Source organism: Filicampus tigris, chromosome 19, assembly GCF_054856515.1.
Source record: "Filicampus tigris isolate MCC_2025a chromosome 19, RoL_Ftig_1.0, whole genome shotgun sequence".
Taxonomy (NCBI): Eukaryota; Metazoa; Chordata; class Actinopteri; order Syngnathiformes; family Syngnathidae; genus Filicampus; species Filicampus tigris.
The window spans coordinates 1,784,814-1,806,998 of NC_141235.1; the positions used below are offsets into that span (position 1 = coordinate 1,784,814).

The following is a 22,185-nucleotide window of genomic DNA, read 5'->3' on the forward strand; positions in this document are numbered from 1 at the left end:
TATGGGCTTGTCTTCTGAGCTTTGGATTTGAATCTTTGCTGCACTTCTTGTAGTAGGGCTGCTCAATTCTGAGAAAAAAAATATCAATCACGATTATTTCGGTAATAATTGAAATCAGGATTATTCAAACGATCATTTCTTTTTTGGTACAAAACAAGAAAATGTTTCAAATGAAAAAAAACAATAAAGCCAAATAAATTTCTTTGAAACGCTATACTGTAATTATGTAAGTTCGAAACAACATTTATGAAATGAAATAGAATAAGAAAAGGTGCAAATGTATAAATTCAAGAATGATTTCCTCGTGTGTAAACAAACAGTGTGTGGGATATAAATGCATATTAATAATCGTCTTTTACGATTATGCCAATTTTGTAATCGTGGAGTGTCATAATTCAATTCAAGAGTATTAGTATTGCGTGAAATCTCGACTGGTGAGATTTATTTCCCTCCATATGTCGGCAATTCTCATCCCACCTAGAAGTGTAGTGATTCTTTTTGTGGGGCGGGGTTAATGTTTCTCATGCATCCATTTTTGTTTTTCAAAGCAGAGGTCTTTTAAAGAAAATCCAGCTCCTGACACCAGTTTGTGTGAGCAACATGAACTTTGATAGGCATGTCTATCATGAGTAGATCCACCCAAAAGTTTCAAGAACCCAGCCCGAAAACACAAAGGAAGTCTGCCATTTTGGTTCCAAGTGTTCATCTTAGGGTCATTTGACCATTTCCAGGTGTCCCTCCAAAAGAGAATTTGTCTGAGCGCTACCAAATAGAAAAGCAGTCAAAATTAAAGAGTACTAAAGACAAAAGTATCAGACGACCTTTGAAAAGCTGGAAAGCAAACATTCCTACATTGCTTCATCCTGAATTTTTCGCAATCCTTTTTTTTTTTTTTTTTTTTAACCTATAGCACATGTTTGTGTACTATTGTGTAAGAAAGTAATTTCCCTTAAAACAAAACGGGCAAAGTGTTATTATTAACCAGGCGTGTACACCACATCGTGAAAATTTGGGGTAGGAAGGTTGCATATAAAGAAGGCCACGGCGAGGAAGAGCATTAATCCAGTCGCTTCGTCGCTTGAACAACATGAAGGCCGTCCTTGCTGCTCTTCTCGTCTTTGTGCTGGTCAGCCAGGGTGAGCGCGTCGTGCTTCGTTCACATTGAAGCACGTAATTGTGATCGTTAAAGACATTTTTTGTCTTGTTTGTCTAGGTGAGGCCCTGAAATGTTACTGCGGAGGGACGCGTAATTGTGTAAGACCGGTGGAGAACTGCTCCCCTTCCAGCGACGCCTGTGCCAGCGTCATCTTTGAAGTTGGCTCCCGTGAGTATTTTGTTCCTGGTTTGTCATATTCACTCCACGTACAGTGTGTCCTATGATGGGTGCGGATTTTTGGGGACTCCGCTCCCACGTAGGTATGTCGTATTCACATTCAGGCAACACTGTGAGATGGTTTATTTTTCCCCTAAAGAATATTCTTTTATTTTAAGATTAAGAATCTTTTTCTTGGAAAAAATATTGCTTTATTGGGTTTTTTTTTTTGGTTGTTTTTTTAATATTCCACATTTCTCAAGGAAAAAAATGTAACTTTTTTTATAATGTTGGCTTATTTCTTCTCTAAAAAAATAAGCTTAATTAACTTAATTAAAGTATACAATTTTATTCTCTGAAAATTTTATTTATTTATTTTAAATAAGAATATAATTGTTTCACTTTGTTCCTCTTTTTTCTCTACTACTCATGACTTTATTTTGGTTATAGGATGGTCATTTTTTTTTTATATTTCACCATTGTTGGGTAAAAATACAACTATTTTTGTAGTATTGCATCTTTTTTTTTTTTTTTTAATATTTTAAAGGTACAACTTCATTTTCCTATTTAATACAATAAATAACTTTTTGCATTTTCTGTTTTTATTGTCAAAAATAATACGACTTCATTCTGGTAAAATTACAGCTTTTACGAGATTACGACTGCATGCTGCGGCTCCAGCTCGCCCGTGGTGACGAGCGCGACAGTCTAGAAAGTGGAAGGCTGATACCTGCGCTTCTATTGAGCTGTTTATTTTTATTTATTTTATTGTGTTTGGTCCACAGGTCCGAGCTACTTCAAAGGCTGCAGCACGTTGCATGATTGCCAGCTGATGCACAGGCCCGGGATCTCCACTGCTTCCTGCTGCACCACCGACTTGTGCAACTTCTAAAGTTCATGTTTAACACCATCTTGACGGATGAATTCAAAATAAAAATAACAAAACATGGTTCGACTGGGCTTGTCTTTTGTGCTTTTTTTTTTTTTTTTTAATGTTTTTGTCATTTATTGTAGTCAGTTGGAACCGTGTTCAGTATCAGATGACCTTTGAAAAGCTGGGAAGCAATCATCCCTACATTGCTTCGTCCTGCATTCTTTTTTGCAATCGATCGATTTATTTATTTACTTTACCTGTAGCACATGTTTGCGTACTATTGTGTAAGAAAGTAATTTCCCTTAAAACAAAACGGGCAAAGTGTTAATATTAACCAGGCTTGTGCGCCACATTGTAAAAATTGGGGGTAGGAAGGTTGCATATAAAGGAGGCCACGGCGAGAAAGAGCAACAATCCAGTCGCTTCGTCGCTTGAACAACATGAAGGCCGTCCTTGCTGCTCTTCTCGTCTTTGTGCTGGTCAGCCAGGGTGAGCGCGTCGTGCTTCGTTCACATTGAAGCACGTAATTGTGATCGTTAAAGACATTTTTTGTCTTGTTTGTCTAGGTGAGGCCCTGAAATGTTACTGCGGAGGGACGCGTAATTGTGTAAGACCGGTGGAGAACTGCCCTTCTAACGACTACGTCTGTGCCGACGTCAACTTTGAATTTGGCATCCGTGAGTCCAGTCTTGTCATATTCACTCCTTGTATGTCCTATGATGGGTGTGTAATTTTTTTGGGCCACTGCTCCCACTTTGGTATGTCGTATTCACATTAAGACAACACGGGGAGATTTTTTTTCCCCCCCTAAACTTAAGAAGATTCGGACTGTTTTTCTTTGGGAAAAAAAATGTGCTTTATTTATTTCTATTTAATATTCCACATTTCTCAAGGGAAAAAAATGTAACTTTTGTTTGTAATTTTGATCTGTTTTATCTCTAACAAATACACTTCATGAACAATATTTTTAAATCTACAACTTTATTCTATTTAAAAAAAAAAAGGTTGTTTTTTTTTTCATAAATAATTATCGCGACACTTGGTTGGTTGCGACTTTTTTTCTCTCGACTACTCATGACTTAATTTCGGTAAGGGGATGATACTTTTTTGTAGTATTTCAGATTTGCTGGGGAAAAATAAAACTTTTGTAATACTACCTTTTTTATGTTTAAAAGATACAACCTTATTTTCCTATTTAAAACAAATCATTTTTTCTCTTCGAAACAAATGTGATTCTCGGAGGATTCCACATTTAGTCTGGAATTAATACAGTTATTCCACTAATAGTACACTTATTTTTTTCTGTAGAAATCTGAATTCTTCTCAGTAAAACTAAATGCTATGCTCAGAAGATTACGCCTTCATGTCGCGGCACCAGCTCGCCCGTGGCCAGTGGTGACAAGCACGACAGTCAAGAAAGTGGAAGGCTGATACCTGCACTGCTTTTGAGCTGTGTATTTTTATTTATTATTATTTTTTTGTTCACAGGTACCTTCCTTAAAGGCTGTTTCACGTTGCATGAGTGCCAGCGGAGGGACAGGCCCGGCACTTCCACTGTTTCTTGCTGCACCACCGACTTGTGCAACAGCTAAAGTTCATGTTCAACACTACCTTGAAGGATGAACAGTAAAAATGTGGTTTGGCTGTCTATGGGCTTGTCTTTTGTGTTTTGTTTTTTTTTCTTTTTTTAAATGTGTTTGGTTGATGTTTGCCAATGGCACGCACAACTTCCCTCAGAGATGTCAAAGTTGAGTCCTCGAGGGCCACTATCCTGCATGTATTAGATGTTTCCCTCCACCAACACACTTTATCTTAATGATAAGCAAGCTCTGAAGAAGCCTGTTATGAATGAGGTGCAATAAATGTTTTAAGTCCTGCCACATTAATGTTGTATTGATGTATAGTTTGGGGGATTTAAAACGTTTTTTGTCCCCTGCAAAATGAATCGCAGGTGCATAAAATAACCACTAGAGGGTAATGTTGCACGAATTGACCATTTTTGGGTCAAGAATATCACAAGATATATACAACTAAAATGAAGAAATGAACAAGTATATAAAATATTTCAAGGGAATAGGAAGCTTTGGCAAGCGTTAGTTTCGGGTTTCCGGTCGGAGGGGATACTACATCCTGTTTTGAACTGCTAAACTCACTCTTGCTACGCGGTCATTTGGGACCCCAAACTTGGAACATTTGTCCGATTTGAGGTAAGTTGTGCTAAAATAGAAAAGATATACTGTCTTATTGTGTACTTGTATCGGTAAAATGAGGAGGTAGAGTGCCTCTGACAAGTGTTTTTGAAGATAATTTGACAAATTCGGTGTGATGCTAATTAGGACAATTCCGTCAAAATGACGTAACAAGTCAATGGCGGTCAAATTGGTGAAAACAAACTCTCCGCTCATTGAAAAGCAACGAACTGTGTGTGGGTCGTTATCATTTGATTTATGGGGATTATTTTCATTTCAAAATGTGATGTAATCTCCTTTGACTACAATAACAATCTGCCAAGCAAAGGCAAAAGTGCGATTTTTTTCCTTCTTTTTTCCCCTCGACGTTCACGGTCCACTGTAAGCTTTACAAAAGCAACACGTTGAGTTACAAACGTAATTTCTGTTGATTTATTTTTGGGTAGAACTAAAAATAAACGCAGCATCTTTCTACACAAAGCAAGCAGGTGGACCTCGGACCAGACCTCCTTCTGTGGACACAGTGGCGGCCTGTCTCAGATAAAGTGGGGACGGTGATGAGGAATACACTCAACTCTAAACCAGGTGAAAATGGCTTTGTGTCAAGTGTCAGCTTGTTTGTGACATTTATTGACCTAACTACTATACACTGAATAGATATAACGTCCGCCCTATTCTAAAGTCCTTTCTTTTTTTCTTCGTTTTCGTCCAGTTGTAAGGGCCAGACTGCAACGCTCATTTATGCCTCAACAAAAACAACTGCTTTTGTGAATTCCGCAAGTGAGCTGAAGTGACATGCTCACTCTCCACAATGAATGCTCAGTCAAACTGAGTGGCAGTAAAGGTAAATAAACTTGTTTTGTGTTTATAATGTAGGATTTTACCGCAATAATGGGGTCAAAAATTGAACAAATGTGTTGAAAAAGTACCACAGAGGAGACTTTTTTTTTTTTTTTTTAATTAAAAAAAAAGTCTTTGTACTGTACATCTTCGGACAAACAATTAAGTCACTTGCGCACACACACACACACACTCACTTGTGCTATTCACAATCTTTGATTAATTTCTGCGGCTTCCATAATTTAAAATAAATTAAATTTAAAAAAAAAAAAAAAAAGAAAATGGGCACTTGAGAAGGTGGATAATGATGAAGATGACGGTCAGGCGCGACCGATTTGGATTTTTTTTTTTTTTTTTTTTTTTTTTAAGATGATGCCAGTTTTGATATTAAGCCCCTATCCCACTGAGGGGTGAACATTTCCGACTGTTGGCGAAGGTCGAAAAATGTGTGTTCATCTCAGGGTTCATTCAAGGTCGCAAATGTTCGCCAAAATGTCGTCAGATGTTCGGCAAGCATTCGCCTGTACTCTTCTTGTCGCAAAGGAATTTTGAACATGTTCCTTGCGACAAGATAAATCACTAAAAGAGTTGGCGAACGTTTCACGAACATTCGCGACATTGAACGAGAGCCCACCTATATAGCGGTGGTTCGTGGTTCATTGCAAATGTCAGGGTGTGGAGTCCCAGAGGAAGGCGTCGTTGCGCAAGATTTGCGCCAGCTTGCGGTTGAAGGGCGCATAGAAGTGGCGTAGAACGTGTTGCGTGGCCGGCAGCATGGGGCCCAGATCCTTGTCCGCAGGCCTCCTGCTGTTGGAGGCGGGGCTTCTGTTCAGCTCCGACTCCATTGGCTGGCTCAGCGGCCCTGTTGGTGCGTTGCCACAAAGTACAAAAGAGACCATTCAGCCAACTGCCCCATTCAACTTTTTTTTTTTTTTGCTTCGGGTTGTTGATTAGGTTAACATAGAGAACATTTTTTTTCTAACTCCAAAATAAATTGCAATTGCAAAAGAATGCCACTAGGGGGTAGTGTTGTTCTAGCTACTTATAGTCATAGTATTGGGTCATTGATGGACTCAAAATAGAACAAATATTATGTAAAATAGACAAAAATAAAGTCTGATTTTTTTGGGGGGGGGGAGTCAGTCTTTTGAGTTCTCTTTGAAGATATAATATAAAAATAATTGTATTTTGGGGAAAATAATTTTTGAAAAGCTGTAATATCGTGGGAATCAAGTTGTATATTTTGAAGAATAAAAACTGAGCCTTTTTTTTTTAAGTGTATAGATTTGTTCAGGAATGAAGCTGTGTTAATACAGTTGTGAATAAAAACGACTTCAAGCGGTTTATTGCCACTACCAGTTGGAGTTTACAGTCAAATTCAGCATCAAACAAAGAATTACACATCATGTAATGCACCCGCATAGCTTTGCATTAGATAGATACTGTTTGTCTGCTTAGCTTAATGCTAACAAACAATGCAAAACACCAGAGATGCGATAAGAAATATTATCTGTTGTTATAAGCAAAATAAAACAATTATACGCACAGACATATATTGTTTATCCTCTGTGAAGAACGACTAATGTAACTGCAGCTTACCGAAAAACTGAGACCATACCCATGTACAGTATATCTATACGACTGTATTATACTGCCCTCAGGTGGCCAGGAGCACAAAGGCCATTGAATTGAAGCAAAAAAAAAAAATGTGGCCAAATCTGTTAAATTCTTTATATTCTATTTAATCGTGTCATTACTGTATGCTTTCATAACGTTTTGAAGTATACAGTGCTATTTAAAATGTGTATCTCAAGGCACTACTGTGTCATATTTCTTTCTGTAATCAATATAAAGTCCTTGCCCAACTTTTGTTTTTCTGAGCAATAGCCACGAAAGCAGATTTTCATCCTGTACGCATTTCCGCTGTACGATCTTATAATTACTGAGACGGTGTTTGTGCGCTGTTCCGATCAAAGCAACACATTACAACATTACGTGCCGCTTTTTCCGGCTGATTAACGTGTCGTGTTGTGTTTCCATCTCACACGCTCACCCAGGCCGAGGAAGCGGAAGACGGTGTGCATGGTGTATTTCCTGTTGGAGGCGTGGTCCTCCAGCCTGAGCACCAGCATCTGCTCGCGGCCGAAGACGCTCAGCCAGTCCAGCAGGTAGACCACGTAGAGACCCACCTGCAGTCGCACCTGCACACACCAAAACAACAACAACAAAAATGGTTAAAAAGTTTGATATCATTTTCTTTTTTTTTTTTTTTACTCTTCCAAATGCTTTTATTTTTCTTATTAGTTTTTATAAAATACGCTTGGATAATAGATAATCAGTTCTCATTTTTCGCGTAATATTTAGTTTTATTCAACAGTTTTTAACATTTCCTTCTTTAAAAAAAAAAAAACATTGTTTGAGCGGTGCTTTTTTTTTAATCAACCCTGACGATACTCTGACTTTTTCTTAAAAAAAAGAATAGTTTTCACATCACTTACATTGTTCTCATTAGATTTAGATTCGATTTTTTTCTCGTAAGCTTATGACTTTTTCTCTGCCCAAACAATCCTCTTTTCATGTTCTTCATATGAAGACTTTCTGGATGTTTTTAAAATCAAGATTGCATGAAAATAATTTAGATTGACTTAAAAGTAAAATGAAAAAATAAAAACTCAGACTATTTTTCTAAAAGGATTCCCCCCCCTCCCCATCAAAAAAACAAAAAACCTCCCTGTATCCGTCACCCTTTAGTCTCACATCATCATTCAAGTCATTACACCTGTTTTGTCAATCACTTCTCCTTGATCAAACGACACTGAGGCTTTGTTTACTTATGGTGCCATGTGAGTTGCTAACTGCTGCCTTGTAGCTGAGCAACCATCGTCGTTCGGCCCTGAAACTTTTCTCGGCGTCTGTGAGGACAGCTGTAATGCGCTTTGCACGCTCCAGCAGGCGTGAGGCCAAATTAGCGGATGGGCAATTAGGCCATTGGCGGAGCGTGGTCAGCCCGTAATGGGCCAGTCTGCTCTGGGGGCGCTGGGACGGGCGGGCGGACGCGAGGGCTGGGGGTTGAGCTGAGAACGCTCGGTGCCAAGACTCTGGAGTGTGTCGCGGTGCGGCACTCACGGGCATGCCGTTGTTGACGCTGGTGTTGTAGACGCAGGAGCGAAGCGTGTAGTCGGCCAGGCAGCCGTCCAACAGCTGCAGCGACTCGGACACCTTCTCGTGGAAATCCTCCGCCGACTTGTTGGCGATGCCGAAGTACAAGTAGTCCGAGTAGAGCCTGCAGAGACCGCAACAAATATGGGAGGGCTGCAGTAATACAACATCCTCAGAATTGATTATTTTAACGATCATCCCGTTGTTTCATTTGAGTAAACATAGATTTTGCATTGTCAAACAACAATACCAACACATAACAGGTTCACAAATGCGCCTGACCCTCTTGGGGTCAACATCCTGAACTTCTACAGCGTAGTCGCTTTTGTGACTGAGTGTGTGTGGCTTTAAAAGGCGGGACCTGGACTGGTGAGTGACGTGGGAGTCGGCAGGGGGTGCAACATTGTTGAAGCAATGAATCAAAATAAATGAACCTATTTTGCTAATGAATTCATCGTTTATTGAAAATAAGACATTTGCAAATATCGACTTTTACTTTGGAAACGATGATCATCATTTTTGCAGATTTTCCGGCATGTTAGGGACCAAACTAGTGACTGAATTATAATCAGTTTGTTTTCTGCGCTGTCATATTGAAATGATGTCCGGTTTGGAATAAAGGGATTGCTATTATTGACATTAGTTTCATCCGATTTGTTGACTAATTGAAAAAATAATCACTTCAGATTAATTATTAATCAGATTAATCACTTATTAAATGAATGGTTAGTTGTGTGAGCGTGAGTTGGCTGTTATCAGTTAAGGTGCGCAAGACTAAATGTTAGCTGCTTGCGGTTAGCCAGTCTGCATGTTAAATGGCCTGGCGCCCCTTGTGGCCATAGGCAGCAGGCCCCGTATTGGATCTCATTCAACCGTCTACCGAACGTTCCGGTCAGTGAGCACTTTGCGTACCGAACACCTAAGAGACAAGTCTTGATCCAAAGATCAGAAGCGCAACATTTGTAAATGCCTATTGTGGGTGCCTTCAAATAAAGATGTCGTCTGCGTACCTCTCCACCGGGTCCCTGAGCATGACGATGAAGCGGGCGTCAGGCTGCAGGGCATGCACAAAGTCCTGGATGAGGAAGGGCGGCTCCCCCCCGCTGGTGGCGTTGTCGTAGAAGTACACCCAGGCGTTGTTGTCCCACATGGTGGACGCGCTGGCTTCGCCTGCCAAACACAAAGTGGATGGACGTGAGTTTTTGTTGGGCAGAAGTGTTTCTGAAAAATGAAGAATTTCTAGTTAGGATCGCAAGTTTCCTTACATACTATTAGTGTCCAAAAACGCATGCCCCAATATTGACATTTTCAGGAATTTTGGTTGAAAGCTTCGTAAACATGTTTTTAACGAAGAAGCATTCCGATCACAAATTTTTGGTTTGTTATGAACAACATAATGATTTTTGCACATTTGCATGTAGCAAAAGGATGAATGGGAACTTGTGTTGGTATTTTGCAATGACTACAACTAATTTGGACAGTTTTAGTGAAATTGCATCATCAACTTGTCGCGTAACATTTTCATTCCTAACGTTTACAGTCAACAAAATCGCTTAAATGCGCATTATCGCCCCCTCTGGAGGTTTGGAGTTCGACTCCAACAGACGCAAATAATTGATGGAAAAGGTACCCTTTTTAAAATAGAATATATTCATAAAGTTGTAATACGCACATGCAGAACATTTCGAATAAACTGCGACAAAAAATGACCCGAAATCCCATTTCTCCCACTGGGACGGCGCGGTACAGTGATCCAAAGTCAAAGGATGGCTGATGTGGTTGCACATGGAAGGTTGAAGGCAGCCATGCGGCAAACCGGCTTTCCAGAGGGGCGTCGCTCTGGCCGGACACTCTCCCCGAGGCACGGTGTGTGAATACTGATCGGGGGATTGAGCGCCTTAACCGGGATTATTTATTTAAAGCCAGAAACAAAACAGACTAGCCAGCTAAAATGCGCTCAATAGTTGCGACGTGCTCTCTTTTCAGCTGGGAAAAGGCACAGCAAGGAGACGCGCTTGAGGAGACGTGATGTCTTTTGAGCTTAGTTAGTTAGCTAGATGGATATTAAGTTGCCTATTTGGTTGCTTGGTCAGTTAGTTGCTTGGTTAGTAGCTAGTTAGTTGCTTGCTGTAGGTGGTTGCTTGAGAGAGGTTGTACAGAGCAGCCGCACGGAGTGCACGTTGTCAAATTATTATGACGAACGGTTGTAACGTACTCAAAGGTGAGGCAAATATTTGATCCAGCCTTCACACGAAAGTTTGACGCCATCTTACCAATGATGACGTTGGGCCGACTCGGCGTCCCGCTGTCGTTGGCCGCCATGCCGCCTTGGATGAGGTGAGCGCCCTGGTCGAATAAGTCCAGGTAGTCCTCCACCGGGTAGCGGTTGTGGAAGCCCTCGCTCAGACGGATGATCCCTGGGGGGAAAGTGTGAGTCCATGAGGCTAACGCTGACGCTGTCTCAGTCGACTGCTTTTGTGCTTCGATTAAAGGGCCAATGTGGATGCTTTACTCGCGCCTGGGAAAACGTGTTTCCATCCGAGCCAATGCGCTCTAATTACAGTACGCAAGGTAAAATAGCCGAGCACTCTTGAGTGGGCGTGCGGTACGCGGATAATGAGCCGGGCCGGCTGTCGCCGTACAACGCCTCGTTCTACTTAGCGGGGGGGAAAAAAAAAGAGAATTCTGGGAAAACGCTCCCCAGCTGCATCATTATTCCAAGTGGCACATGCCGCTCGCAAGGTGGGACGGCGACGCCGAGACGCTATCGCTGCGGGGTTTTTTTTTTTTTTTTTTTTTTCCATCCTTCTTTGTTTCATCTCGTTGCTTTTTGATCATCGCGCAGAATTTTTTCCTGCTGATGGATATGGTGAGTGGCATCGGCGTCACTAGTGAATATCAAGTCCAGGGAAATCATGTGTAATATATTTTCATGCCAACGATTGGTTCCTGAATGCTTTGATGCACAATTGCTAGTGGCATCAACTCCCAATATTGTGTTTACAAAAACAATTGTATCCCACATCCACTTTTCCGATTGTAATGAATGGCAGTGCCATTCATCAACACGCCCAAAATCATTTTTGTAAAGTGCGATGAAATGGAAAGACGGAAATCGCGCAGGTGCTAAAGAAATGGTGTGAATGGTCATCTAAATGGACGAATATTGCTTCACTGCAACTTTGCTGTGACTACAAAAAAAAAAAAAAAACGAGTATGAGTCATACAGACCAAAGCAAATCTTTATCCCTCCTGAAGGCAGTATTGCGTGGCGAGTGATCAATGCCTTAATTGGGTTTTGTGAGCATCATCAAGGGTGCTGCCAAAAGGCTTTGAAAAAGATTTTGGCCCAGCTCTGGAATATTGCAACGATGTGCCATAAACCTCCTAGTGAAATTATTTGAAGTTGTGCTTTTGCTTTAAAGCAGCTCAAGGCGCACACATAAAAAAAACAAACACCAAAACTTAGAAGAGGATAAAATTGCACACATGCATGGCGGCAAATCGCCGTGCCCATTGAGTCGTCATTCTGCGATTGCGCGGCGGCTCTTCTCGAAGGCGGTATTAACCGATTACTGTTTATCGATGCGCCGCGTGGGAGCGGGCGCCTCTTTCAACTCGCTGTCGTTATCTCGTCTACTTCAGCAATCAAGTCGTTGGCGGTTTAAAGTGAGCTGTCACGTCGGCGCTATCGGCGTCACCAGCGCCGGCTGACTCAAGCTTCCGCTGAAACGCCGAGCGGCTGCCTTGATTCACGGCGCCCAGTCAGAGCTGAGACAGTCATAAGGGAGAAAGTTTGAATAGTTGGGAAGTTAAGTGAAAGTTATCGTTCAAATCGGGACGCAAGCATGAAATTTAGTACATGCAGCGTCGTCATCGATGTCAGGCAGAGGCCTTGTATTTAAGGAAAAAAAAAAAAAAAACAGCTCAGAAAAACGGCTCCACTTATGCGTCAATGTATCATTATCTGTATGGATTATTGTATATACCAAAATCAATGTCGCCTTTGCTAAATTTTAGCCATGCAAGTCATAAGTTCTAAAATTGGTGGCTTGAGCCTGACTCGAGTCAAGTCATGTGACCTGTGGGCATAAAGCAACCGGGACCATCTTTTGTAAGCTAACTATATATTTATCCGTGGCGTGCCAGTGAATGATTGTAATGAAATCTTATCTGACACTACTAATTATGCCTGGTTTAAATTTAGGCAGTTTTCACAAGTGCCTCAATAAAGAGACGCTGCAAGCATCTGGCGAACTCACCGAACCTCTTGCGGGTCCACCAGTGCGGCTCTTTGAAGGTGGAGAACTTGACGTCGGGGTGCAGCCGCAGCCGGTCGTAAAGATCCGTGGTGCCGCACTTTGGCTGTCCGATGATGTAGAAATACGGCAGGCAGCGAATGCGGTAAAGCTTACCGTCGCGGCTCGACAAGTGCTTTCGGAAAGTGCTCCTCAAGTGCTGGAAGACGGCGCGGAAGCTGCGCGCGTAGCGCGCGTACAAGTTGGCGCCGTACGGGTCCGAGGTGACGTTGCCGGTGTACTCCTCGTACCAGCAGGGGTTGCGGAAACCAGGCAGGAATTGGCGGGGGATGACTGAAAACATCTGGAAAGACCCCAAAAAAACAACCGTCAATTCAACACAGCCCAAGTCAGACTCAGGCCTTGATGGATTGAACTCAAGTTTTCAAGTTTTGTACTTTGCGTCCTTAGTCATGTCGTTTTTAAGATGAACTTTTAAGATTGTCGGAACGGTCTCCAACAGTGGTCCCTCGCTTTGTATTTCCAGAGAGGTTGGGGGGAAATGGTGCACAGCAAACCCAAATCCAACCCCAGCTAAGCTAACAATGTTAGCTTCGCCCTCCTCTTTTTGATGCAACGCTACTACAAGAAAGTCAACTTTGTTGACATTTCCAGATGAATCGGCTCCTTTTTTTTCACCGACTCAATCTAGAGCTCACACCAATCACTTGATTTCTATCACCTTTGGGATGCTTGGTTATTGGAAATGAAAAGGAATTATCCAGACCGTGTAAAGGCGCTTTCATTAGTGTTTCGGTGTCAGCTGCAAGTTTTGGGATTGATTCCCATAGCAAATAATTACAGGCCCAGTATCGCCAATAGATACCAATATCAATACTTCTTGAATAGTTAAGGTGGGTAAATTGTCCAATTGCAAAATCTGAATGAATTGTCATGACCTTTTCAGTGTTTCTATGATTTGGTCGTTTAGATTATTTCTAAAACCCAAGAAGAGAATTTGGTCAAAGTTGAAGGTGATTACATCATACGAAAATCAAACCGCCCGAGCCACAAACATCGATGCCGATCTCGGTATATTCGATATTTGGATCAAGCCGCTGCCTTCTAGAGATCATAACGCTAACATTTTGAAGAGCATTCCCGAGCGCAGCACAGGCCACTCTCGCAGTCTCGTCACATCCCAGATTGTCTCACCGTCAAAAGCCTAACAAAGCTGAACGCCGGCTCCTCCAAATGCAATTAACGGCCAGATTTGTTGGAGGCGGGATATCGATCGTCCCATGTGGGGGCCACGCTCCTTTTCATTAGCGCGTCGCACGAGAAATGAGTTATGTCACAAACAGCCGAGGCAGAAGTCGTTATCATTGGAATTAACGGCCAATCTAAGACTCGGCTGAGGCAGGGAGACGGCGGCCCTGATGGAAGACCGGCGATGACTTTGAGATTTTCGTTTTATTTCTGTACAGGGCGGGCAATAAGAGCTCGCATTGAGCCCTAGATTCTCCGAATCGAAATCGTCAACACTAAAAGCCAACAGCCACATGCTCATCCTGTTAAAACCAAATTCTGTCTGTTGGTGATCTGTGATCAGTTTTTTTTTTTTTTTTTTTTTTTGGGAATGGTGAAATTTGGTAGCTATGTCTCTCATGAGTAGACCCCAAAAAGGCTCGAAAAGGCATGTTGGAACAGACACGGCACGTCTCCAATTTTGGCTCAAAGCAGCCGTTGTTTGGGGAGGAAGAACTGTGATGTAGAATTCACTTGGCAACCGCGCTGCCCAGTTATTGTCGCAACATCCCCCAAATTGACTGTTGAAATTTGGTAGGCATGTCCATCATACGTAGACCCACCAAGCATTTAAAAAAAATTTTTTTTTTTTAAACCAGGCAGTCCTTAGTTGACCCACATAAACGTCTCAAAAGGACAGAGGAAGTCTCGCGTTGACATGTAAAACGGCGGTTTTTCGGAGAGCCGTCCCTCGATCCCAGATTGACTTGAAGTTACTCACATGTTGCTCACTGCGAAGCAGAGCCTTGAGCTCCGGCAGCTGTCGGCCACCGCCGAACTCCACCTTTGATGCGATGGACTTGACCGCCAGCCGAACGTGCGCGTAGTCCTTGACCGACGACAGGTTGAAAGCAAGGGGCCCCGGGGAGTTGAGCAAGTGGTGATAAGGCGACGGCGTGAGCAGAAGATCCTTGCGGTCCCCCGTCAGGATGTACGAGGCCATGATGACGAAGGTGACGGCCACGCCGAGAAGGACGCCGCACAGGCGGACCTTGCGCACGCAGCCGGGCGCGCTCCACCTCCTCGGGAGCTCGGGCTTCACCTGCAGGACGGCGAACAGGTTCATGGGCGCCCGGTCCACCTGCAGGAGCAGCGGCCTATTGCCATAGTCGTCCCCCCCTGAGTCCAGCAAGGTGTACTTGTAGTCCATGCGGGTCATGGTCCCCGAATGCTGCCTGGCGACGGGAGCCCAGAGTTTGGAGGAGCTTCGCTGACTGTCCATGATGGGCCGGTGACAAGGGGCCACCTCATCCGCTGACGCCTCCCTGGCAGCGAGAGACAAGCGAGCATTGAGTCGCCTTTTTCATACATGTCAGTCATTGACGCACACGCAGCAAAAAAAAAAAAAAAGGAGGAAAGCACAGGACGAGTGGGACGAAACCAGGAAGTTGCGGCGTTTGCGCCGGCGTAGCGATTATGACTCACTTGCGGATGACGCTCGGAAAGGTTGGACGGTGTTACGAAATCGCAAAAGATTCTCAGCGATATCTGCGAACGGCAGGGTTGGCCATTTCGCTGACTTGGAAACCTTCAAAGGGTACCTGTCGATATTGTGTGCGTGTGGATGCTGAACTGAAACGCTGCGGGATTTGTAGGGACGTTGAAATATTCATTCTAAGATGATATTTGAATCGGGCGAAACGTGCAAGGCGTCGATTGGTCAATGTCTTCACTTGGAAATTGGATCGGGAATGGGAATGCTGTGGTCCCAGAGATTCCCCAACCTCAGAAATGTGAGGCAGATGCACTCACCACTCATTCGCTGTCAACCTTTCTGCCAGCTGTTCATCATAACATCGAATAATATTCTAAAAAGCTCCAATGGGCCCAGTAATACTACAAATACATTGAGAAAAATTGAGCCCCTGAAAGCAGTTACACTTAACATGAAATTTGGTAGGCGTGTCTTTCATGAGTAGATCCGCAAAAAAAGGCACAGGCGGTCTGCCATTTTGGTTCAAAGCACTCATTTTGGGTTTAGTCTCGCAACCCACAATGTTGTAAAACTTCAGCCCCCGAAGCCAGTTTCACTCAGTCTTGTGAAATTTGTTAGGCATGTCTTTCATGAGTAGATGCACAAAAAAAAGTCTCACCAAGACATGCGTGCCCCGAAAGTCTGCCATTCTGGTTTCCTTTTGGCCATTTCCCACACAAGCTCCCAAGGCCACCACTATTGGAGGAAAGGCACTATTCGAAAGTATCACACTCCAAGCGCCCCCCACTCCCGCTGCATGGAATCACAATATGGAAGCAGCGATAAGGACACGCGGGACGGATTCCAAGCGGCGGCGGCGGGCTTTGCTTGGACATCCGATCCAACAAAGACAGCGTGGCTCGGATGAGGGATCGTATCATCGGAAAAATCTGATTTCTCACGCGGATCAGGAGCCAGGAATGGGTGAAAGAGAGAATTCTTTTTTTTTTTTTTTTTTTTTTTTTTTCTGATTGAGAAAAAAAATGTTTCAAGATAATGGAGGTCAGTGAATCCGACACTCGGGTTTGAGTCGCTTTTGCAGGCGTGATGTAGTGAGGACGTGCCGCTCCACCTGTGCTCATTCATCAGGCGATAAGAAGTGCTGTGGAGGTGACTCATCACCCCCCCCACACACACACCGCCCCCCCTCCAGTCCCCCTCACAGGTGCACCCCCATCCCCCTTATCTGTGGAACCGATAAGAGGATGCCTCATCCTCGCTTAGGCGGTGTCATTTACCTCGCCATCTTGCCACATCGACACAGTTGCACAGGCGGAGGAATAACAAGTAAGCCGCCCCCTCCCAGCTTGGCCGAGAGGCGCTTTATCGATGAAAAAGAGCCCCGAGGAGCAGCTGAAACTACTCAGATAGGAACTTTGATTTTTGTTTTGGTTTTAATTTTTGTGGAAGGGAACAACATCACTCAGAGCCTGAAAATGATAGAAAACAGAAAATGGAGGCCCAGCCAACGTCTGCAGCCGGAGAAATCGGAGAATCTCATGGCAAAGATACTTCCGTGTTTCATTTTTAAGAGTCCTGATATTCGTCTTTGTAGTGTTACTTCTTTCCGAAAATCATGACTGTAGTCTCTATAAATGTTCCATTTCATTGTCAAAAAAAACCCCAATGATTTCATGTCATTTCGGACATGTCTCATGATAGTTAAAGCCAACGGGGAAAAAAAACCCCATTGAACGTCTTTTGGGTAATAACGCCAAAAGTGGCGTGAAATGTGGCGAGAACTATTTCCCCAGCTGGCCCACTCGCCGCAATGAAAAGTTCAACAGGAGGCCACATCATGTGACTGTGCAGCCGGCCGGCCCTTTGATTGGCGGACGGCGACAAACAAGGAAGTGGGGAGAAGAAGAGCGGCTTTGCCGACCACAAACAAGCTGACAGATGAAAAAGGTTGCACTGATCATACTTTTGTGGAACGCACAAAAAGAGCAGAGTGACGAGTGTAAATGGCCCGTCTTAAGTGTGTCAACAAAGGAAATCAATTTCCACTAAGGCGTCAAATGAAGCGAGAGCAAAGCTGACGAGCCGAGCGTGAAATTAATCCGGGGCTGTGAGAGAAAAACAGCCGGCAATTGGATTTCCTCCTCGCCACTGTGGCGATCCCTTCACATCCACAAGACCAGCGTACGTTATGTGCGTGCGTGCGTGCGTGCGTGCCGGGCCTGTAGATGGCGATGTCGTTGAATGTCAACATTTTGGAAACTAGATGAGTTTCTTCTACGCAAACTTGAAAGGCACATTTGGTAACGATGGACACCGACTGTGTAAAGTCTGCACACCCCTCTTCTATTTTTGTGATTTAAAAAAAAAACAAAACAAAACAGGAGATTGTTGACAGCCAATACTTGCCAGAAATTCCCGTGAGGTCTTCCATGTTGCTGTTGGCCTCTAGGCATTTAAACAGGGGTGTGTAGACTTTTTCTATCCACTGTTTTGACGGCAGCTTCGGTGGCTTCCCCGTTCAGCGCTGGGTTCTACTTATCTTTTATTCATCCTTTCATCTCGCTTGAGGCCGACGCTAGAAGGCCAATGGGGATATTTAACAGCGTAAACAATCGCGGGAGCGAAGGAAAAAAAACAACAACACGTTTTTGCAAGGGCGCACGTAAAATAATGCAGCCATGAATAATTGATCAGTCTGAACTTATTATGCGCCTGCAACTCCACATCCAACTTTAGAACATGAATTAGCAAAAGAATGCTGACGAGTGGCAGTGTTTGTTTGAGATCACGCAACCGACCGCACGTTGTTCCGATTCTACGGAGGATTCGTGTCATCGTTGCAGATTTGCTCTTTGGGAACCACAAGTGTGACTGGCAGGAAATGCAGAAATGTTACACCAATGAGCAAGAGCGCTGGAGACCCCCTTAGAAGCGCGCGAGATTGATTAAGAACTTCTTTGATTCTCAGACATTGGAATTATACACGGGAATTTTTATATGTTTGTTTTTAAAGATTTTCTTACAAAAATGTAATCGTATTTATTGTCGTCTTTGTCATCATCCTCATCAAATAGTATAAAAGACAATGGAGGAAAAAAAAAAAGAAAATTAAAAATGTAGCGTGAAATGAGTTGCTAAATATTGACGTGAAATAAAAGTTTACATTTTAAAATAGATATTTTTATGATGTTACGAAGGAAATAATTTAACAAAGCATAAATATACATGTTTAAATCCCACAATGAAGTAAAAATAAACCTACAAATTTTCATGTGAAATAGAATACGGAAAACAACTTTTACAATGATATGATAAAAAAAAAAAAAATAAAAAAAAAAATAGTGACAATTAAAACAATGAAAATAAAAGTGCAGTTGCAACTCAGGCCCCAAAATGTCTCCAATGATCCAAAGCAAAGCTCCCAGTGCACGCCGGCCCACTTCGACTAACACAAAAAAAAAAACAACGTCAAGACAACATAATAACCATTATAGTAACAATAACGTGTCATGGCCACCCAAGACAACACAACAAGCGCAAGCCTCGCCTGCGTGTTTGCTGACAAATTGCGAGATGTGTTTATGCAGGAAAAAAAAAAAAAAAAAAAAAGAGGCCATTTTCCATTTTCCCCATCTGTTCCGCTTTGTGGAGAAATACAACGCATACACTTTGTTTACAGCCGTGGTCATAATTAGGAGTCTGCCGCTGCACAATCTCTTAAAGGGCAAGCGTGCGCTCTGATCACTTGACTGTGTCGTCAAGGATCGGCGCATGAGGAAATAAACATCATCTTAAAACGCTCCAGCTGACCTACGGTGACCTCAAATCAAGAGCGCGTGCCATTTTTCAATGCCATGGCACTCATAGGAGTCGGACCACCACGGCTCCTTTTTACGCGGCGATTTTCAACGCAAGGGCAAAAAAAGTCGCAAGTTGAGAAACGCATCTAGTGAAAAAAAAAAAAAAAAAAATCCATACTTGCTCGATTCGAAGGAAGCCTCATGGGAATGGAGGGAAATCTCGCGGCTGTCGCTCACATCAAAGGCACAACGTAAGCTACACGCGGTCACAGCAACATTCTGGACAGCTGCCGGAGCGTAATCATATGTTGTTTGCATTTCTGCAACACGCACACACGTGCATTGCAGATGAAAATGCAGACAATGTCGGCTTTTTGAGTTATCCTGATTTACAGGATTTGCAGTCTTCTTATTGACAACGCTGCTTTTCACCAAGTTGCCGGTGAAGTCGCGCCATGGGCGAATCCACAAGATGTGTGTTGTGGTCGTCTACCAACATGCAGTTTGAGATTTTCTTTCAAAAACGATATCATTATGATATTATTCATCTAACCCACATCATCATCAATATGTATTTTTGCTTCTTTCTTTTTTTTAATCGCAAAATCTGGATGCGTAAAATTGAAGTAGGAAAAACTGCAGTAGCTTCTCTTTCCAGAAAATAACATTTATATAAAATAAACATTTGGAGATAATTAAACTTGTTTTTTAAAATGATTTGGATATTATAAAAGTGACTTTTTTTTTTTTTCATCACAAACTACAGTTTTATTTTTTAAAAAAAAACCTTAACTCTTAAGAAAAATCATGTTTGTTGTTTTTTTAAATTGCAATATTTGGATTTGGGAAAAATCGTTGAAAAATGATTTTCTATCTAGTATTATGCTTTTTGAAGAAAATCCAAATGAAATGAATGATGTACAATGAAATGTTCCAAATACTTCAATCAATCAGTGCAAATCTTGATTTAACCAGAAAAGAAATCCCATTATATTATTTCAACTCAATCACTCATTGGTCAGCAGGGAGTCATTTATTTGTGTGTGCGTGTGTGTGTGGTGGGAGTCTAAAAGAGGCACACAATGCATGCATGTGTGTGAGGGCTGGGGTGGTCTTGGGGACCAGACCCCCCGCAAAACAAACGGCGATTTATCACGCGACTTGTGAGCGTATTATTGGTCTGGTTTGACGGGGCTCCAGCTGCAGAGCGCGCGCACGCACGCACGCGCACCAAGTTTGGTGTGGCGAGGCATTGATGGCGCGCGCTGAAAGGCGGCCGTTATGCGTGCCTCCCGAGCCCGCAAAACTTTTCCACCCTGCGTTTGACTTGGGCGGGCGACGCCAACGGAAAGGCGCCTGGCTGCAGAAGCACGCAAACTGTGCAAATGTCAACACGCGCGGCATGCCCGAGTCCCGTTTGAAACGGGAGAGAGACGCTGCGCATGAAGCGTACCATGTGCTGCCGGCAGCCCCTCACGCCGCCGCCGCCGCCGCCGCCGCCGCCTCACGCCGCCGTCCAGCAACTTCTCGCCTCGCCGCGGGTTTCCATTCCCACAAGGGATTTGTGCTGAGAGAGAGAGAGAGGAGAAAATCCAACGCGATGGGATTGCGTGAACGCACGAGACGAGTCCGAGCTGATGCTGCTCGTCTTCTCGTCTGTCTGTCTGCCTTCCTTCCTTCCTTCCTTCCTTCCTTCCTTCCTTCCTTCCTGCCTGCCTTCTTTGCCGCCTACCCGCGATGTGAACACTGACAATCTCGCTGCTTCTCTCTCTCTGACTCCTCTCTGATGGGAGGGGGAGGCAGGGAGGGGGGCCAGCCGGGGGCAGCCCCCCCATAGGCGACCCCCCCACCCCCACCCCACACCCACCCACACGTCACGTTATTACATACCTTTTCCATCATGCGCACACTTCTTTCCTTTCATCTGTAGTTTGGTTGAAACTGAAAAATGATTCACTGAAATGCTGGCATGCGGGCGCACGCTACTGAAACGCGTTGACGCGCCGCAGAAAAATGATTTGCCCTTAAAAAACAAAAGTGAAACAGGTTCACTCACGCTACTCTCACACTTTACTGAAACGCTCTCAAATTTATGACTGAAATACTCTCACACACACACAATTGAAACGGAAATACCGAAACACTCACATTTATGACTGTAATACTCTCGCGCACTACTGAAACGCTCTCACATTTACGACCGAAATACTCTCACACATTACTGAAACGCTCCCGCGTGCACTTTGGAACACTCACGCTCTAGTGGAAGGCTCTCCCACGCTACTGGAAACTGATTTGCTCAGATGCACTACTGAAGCGCTTTCACACATAACGCACGCTACTGAAACATTGACGTACAATACTGAAACACTCACACACGACTGGGAAGGCTCACATACTATTAATACACACACACACACACACACTCATCTCTCACGCACACTACTGAAACACTCTCACATGCACTACAAAGACGATCGGACACACCCCTGCCAGACTCTTGCATACACTCGTGAAACACACAAACTACCGTAACACTCTCACACACACTACTGATACATTATTCATCCATACACGCAACTGAAACAATCTTAGTCCCAACTATTACTTGAAACATTTAAATCGTGTATTCTGTTATTTTCATGAAACGCATGAATTTTTACACATGTCAATGAAGTAATTTTTTCGTGTTATTCCATCAAGAAGAAAAGTTTCCCTTTTATGCGGAAATGTCATCAACTTCATACGGTCGTGCCTTCCCCCGCCCCCCCCCCCCCACCACGCTTGACTTGTGAGGTTGTGGCGAATCGATGGCCGGTGAGGGGAATGGGGGGTGGTTAGTGACAGTGGGGGAGGGGACTCGCCACTACCACCAGCAAGACAGCTGCAGCTCATTCGCTCCCATTTAGACAAACAAGGATTTATAGGCCACATGCGCCATTATATGATAGTTCACTTAGCCAGCGCGTGCATCGTTACGCACGTGCGCGAATATACGCAGTGTGGAACATAACCAAGCCGATTTATATT

General features: G+C 43.5%; 2 protein-coding genes and 1 long non-coding RNA gene across 5 annotated transcripts; 2 read left to right on the plus strand and 1 right to left on the minus strand.

The window, feature by feature from the left end:
• The first annotated feature begins 969 nt into the window (after positions 1–969).
• LOC147128792 (CD59 glycoprotein-like) lies at positions 970–2,261 on the plus strand. The gene is made up of 3 exons (XM_086016516.1): positions 970–1,136; positions 1,214–1,324; positions 2,098–2,261. The coding sequence occupies exons 1-3, from the start codon at positions 1,088–1,090 to the stop codon at positions 2,202–2,204; spliced, it is 267 nt and encodes an 88-aa protein (XP_085872642.1). The 5' UTR covers positions 970–1,087; the 3' UTR covers positions 2,205–2,261.
• A 250-nt stretch (positions 2,262–2,511) lies between these two features.
• Positions 2,512–3,836, plus strand: LOC147128793 (uncharacterized). The gene is made up of 3 exons (XR_015082550.1): positions 2,512–2,675; positions 2,753–2,863; positions 3,675–3,836. It is a non-coding gene; the product is annotated as an uncharacterized LOC147128793 (long non-coding RNA).
• A 969-nt stretch (positions 3,837–4,805) lies between these two features.
• LOC147128794 (carbohydrate sulfotransferase 15-like) lies at positions 4,806–20,903 on the minus strand. 3 transcript variants are annotated; one of them, XM_086016502.1, is made up of 9 exons: positions 20,609–20,902; positions 15,060–15,185; positions 14,642–14,962; positions 12,637–12,976; positions 10,648–10,791; positions 9,385–9,544; positions 8,342–8,498; positions 7,269–7,416; positions 4,809–6,077 (listed from the first exon to the last, which is right to left on the minus strand). In XM_086016502.1, exons 3-9 carry the CDS (start codon positions 14,861–14,863, stop codon positions 5,884–5,886), a joined length of 1,365 nt encoding a protein of 454 aa, XP_085872628.1. In that variant the 5' UTR covers positions 14,864–14,962; positions 15,060–15,185; positions 20,609–20,902; the 3' UTR covers positions 4,809–5,883. The 3 variants fall into 3 exon arrangements, with proteins under 3 accessions (XP_085872629.1, XP_085872627.1, XP_085872628.1); XM_086016501.1 differs by having other exon boundaries at positions 4,807–6,077; positions 14,642–15,185; positions 20,609–20,903; XM_086016503.1 differs by lacking the exon at positions 20,609–20,902 and having other exon boundaries at positions 4,806–6,077; positions 14,642–15,180.
• Between the last annotated feature and the right edge of the window lie 1,282 nt (positions 20,904–22,185).

Coding starts and splice junctions, on each gene's coding strand:
- LOC147128794 (XM_086016503.1), bottom strand. CDS start 15,142: ATGGACAGTCAGCGAAGCTCCTCCAAACTCTGGGCTCCCGTCGCCAGG. Junction 12,977..14,641: donor TGCTTCGCAGTGAGCAACAT/GTGAGTAACTTC, acceptor GGGTCTTTCCAG/ATGTTTTCAGTCATCCCCCG. Junction 7,417..8,341: donor GCGTCAACAACGGCATGCCC/GTGAGTGCCGCA, acceptor TGGTGTGTGCAG/GTGCGACTGCAGGTGGGTCT.
- LOC147128792 (XM_086016516.1), top strand. CDS start 1,088: ATGAAGGCCGTCCTTGCTGCTCTTCTCGTCTTTGTGCTGGTCAGCCAG. Junction 1,137..1,213: donor CTTTGTGCTGGTCAGCCAGG/GTGAGCGCGTCG, acceptor TTGTTTGTCTAG/GTGAGGCCCTGAAATGTTAC. Junction 1,325..2,097: donor CATCTTTGAAGTTGGCTCCC/GTGAGTATTTTG, acceptor TTTGGTCCACAG/GTCCGAGCTACTTCAAAGGC.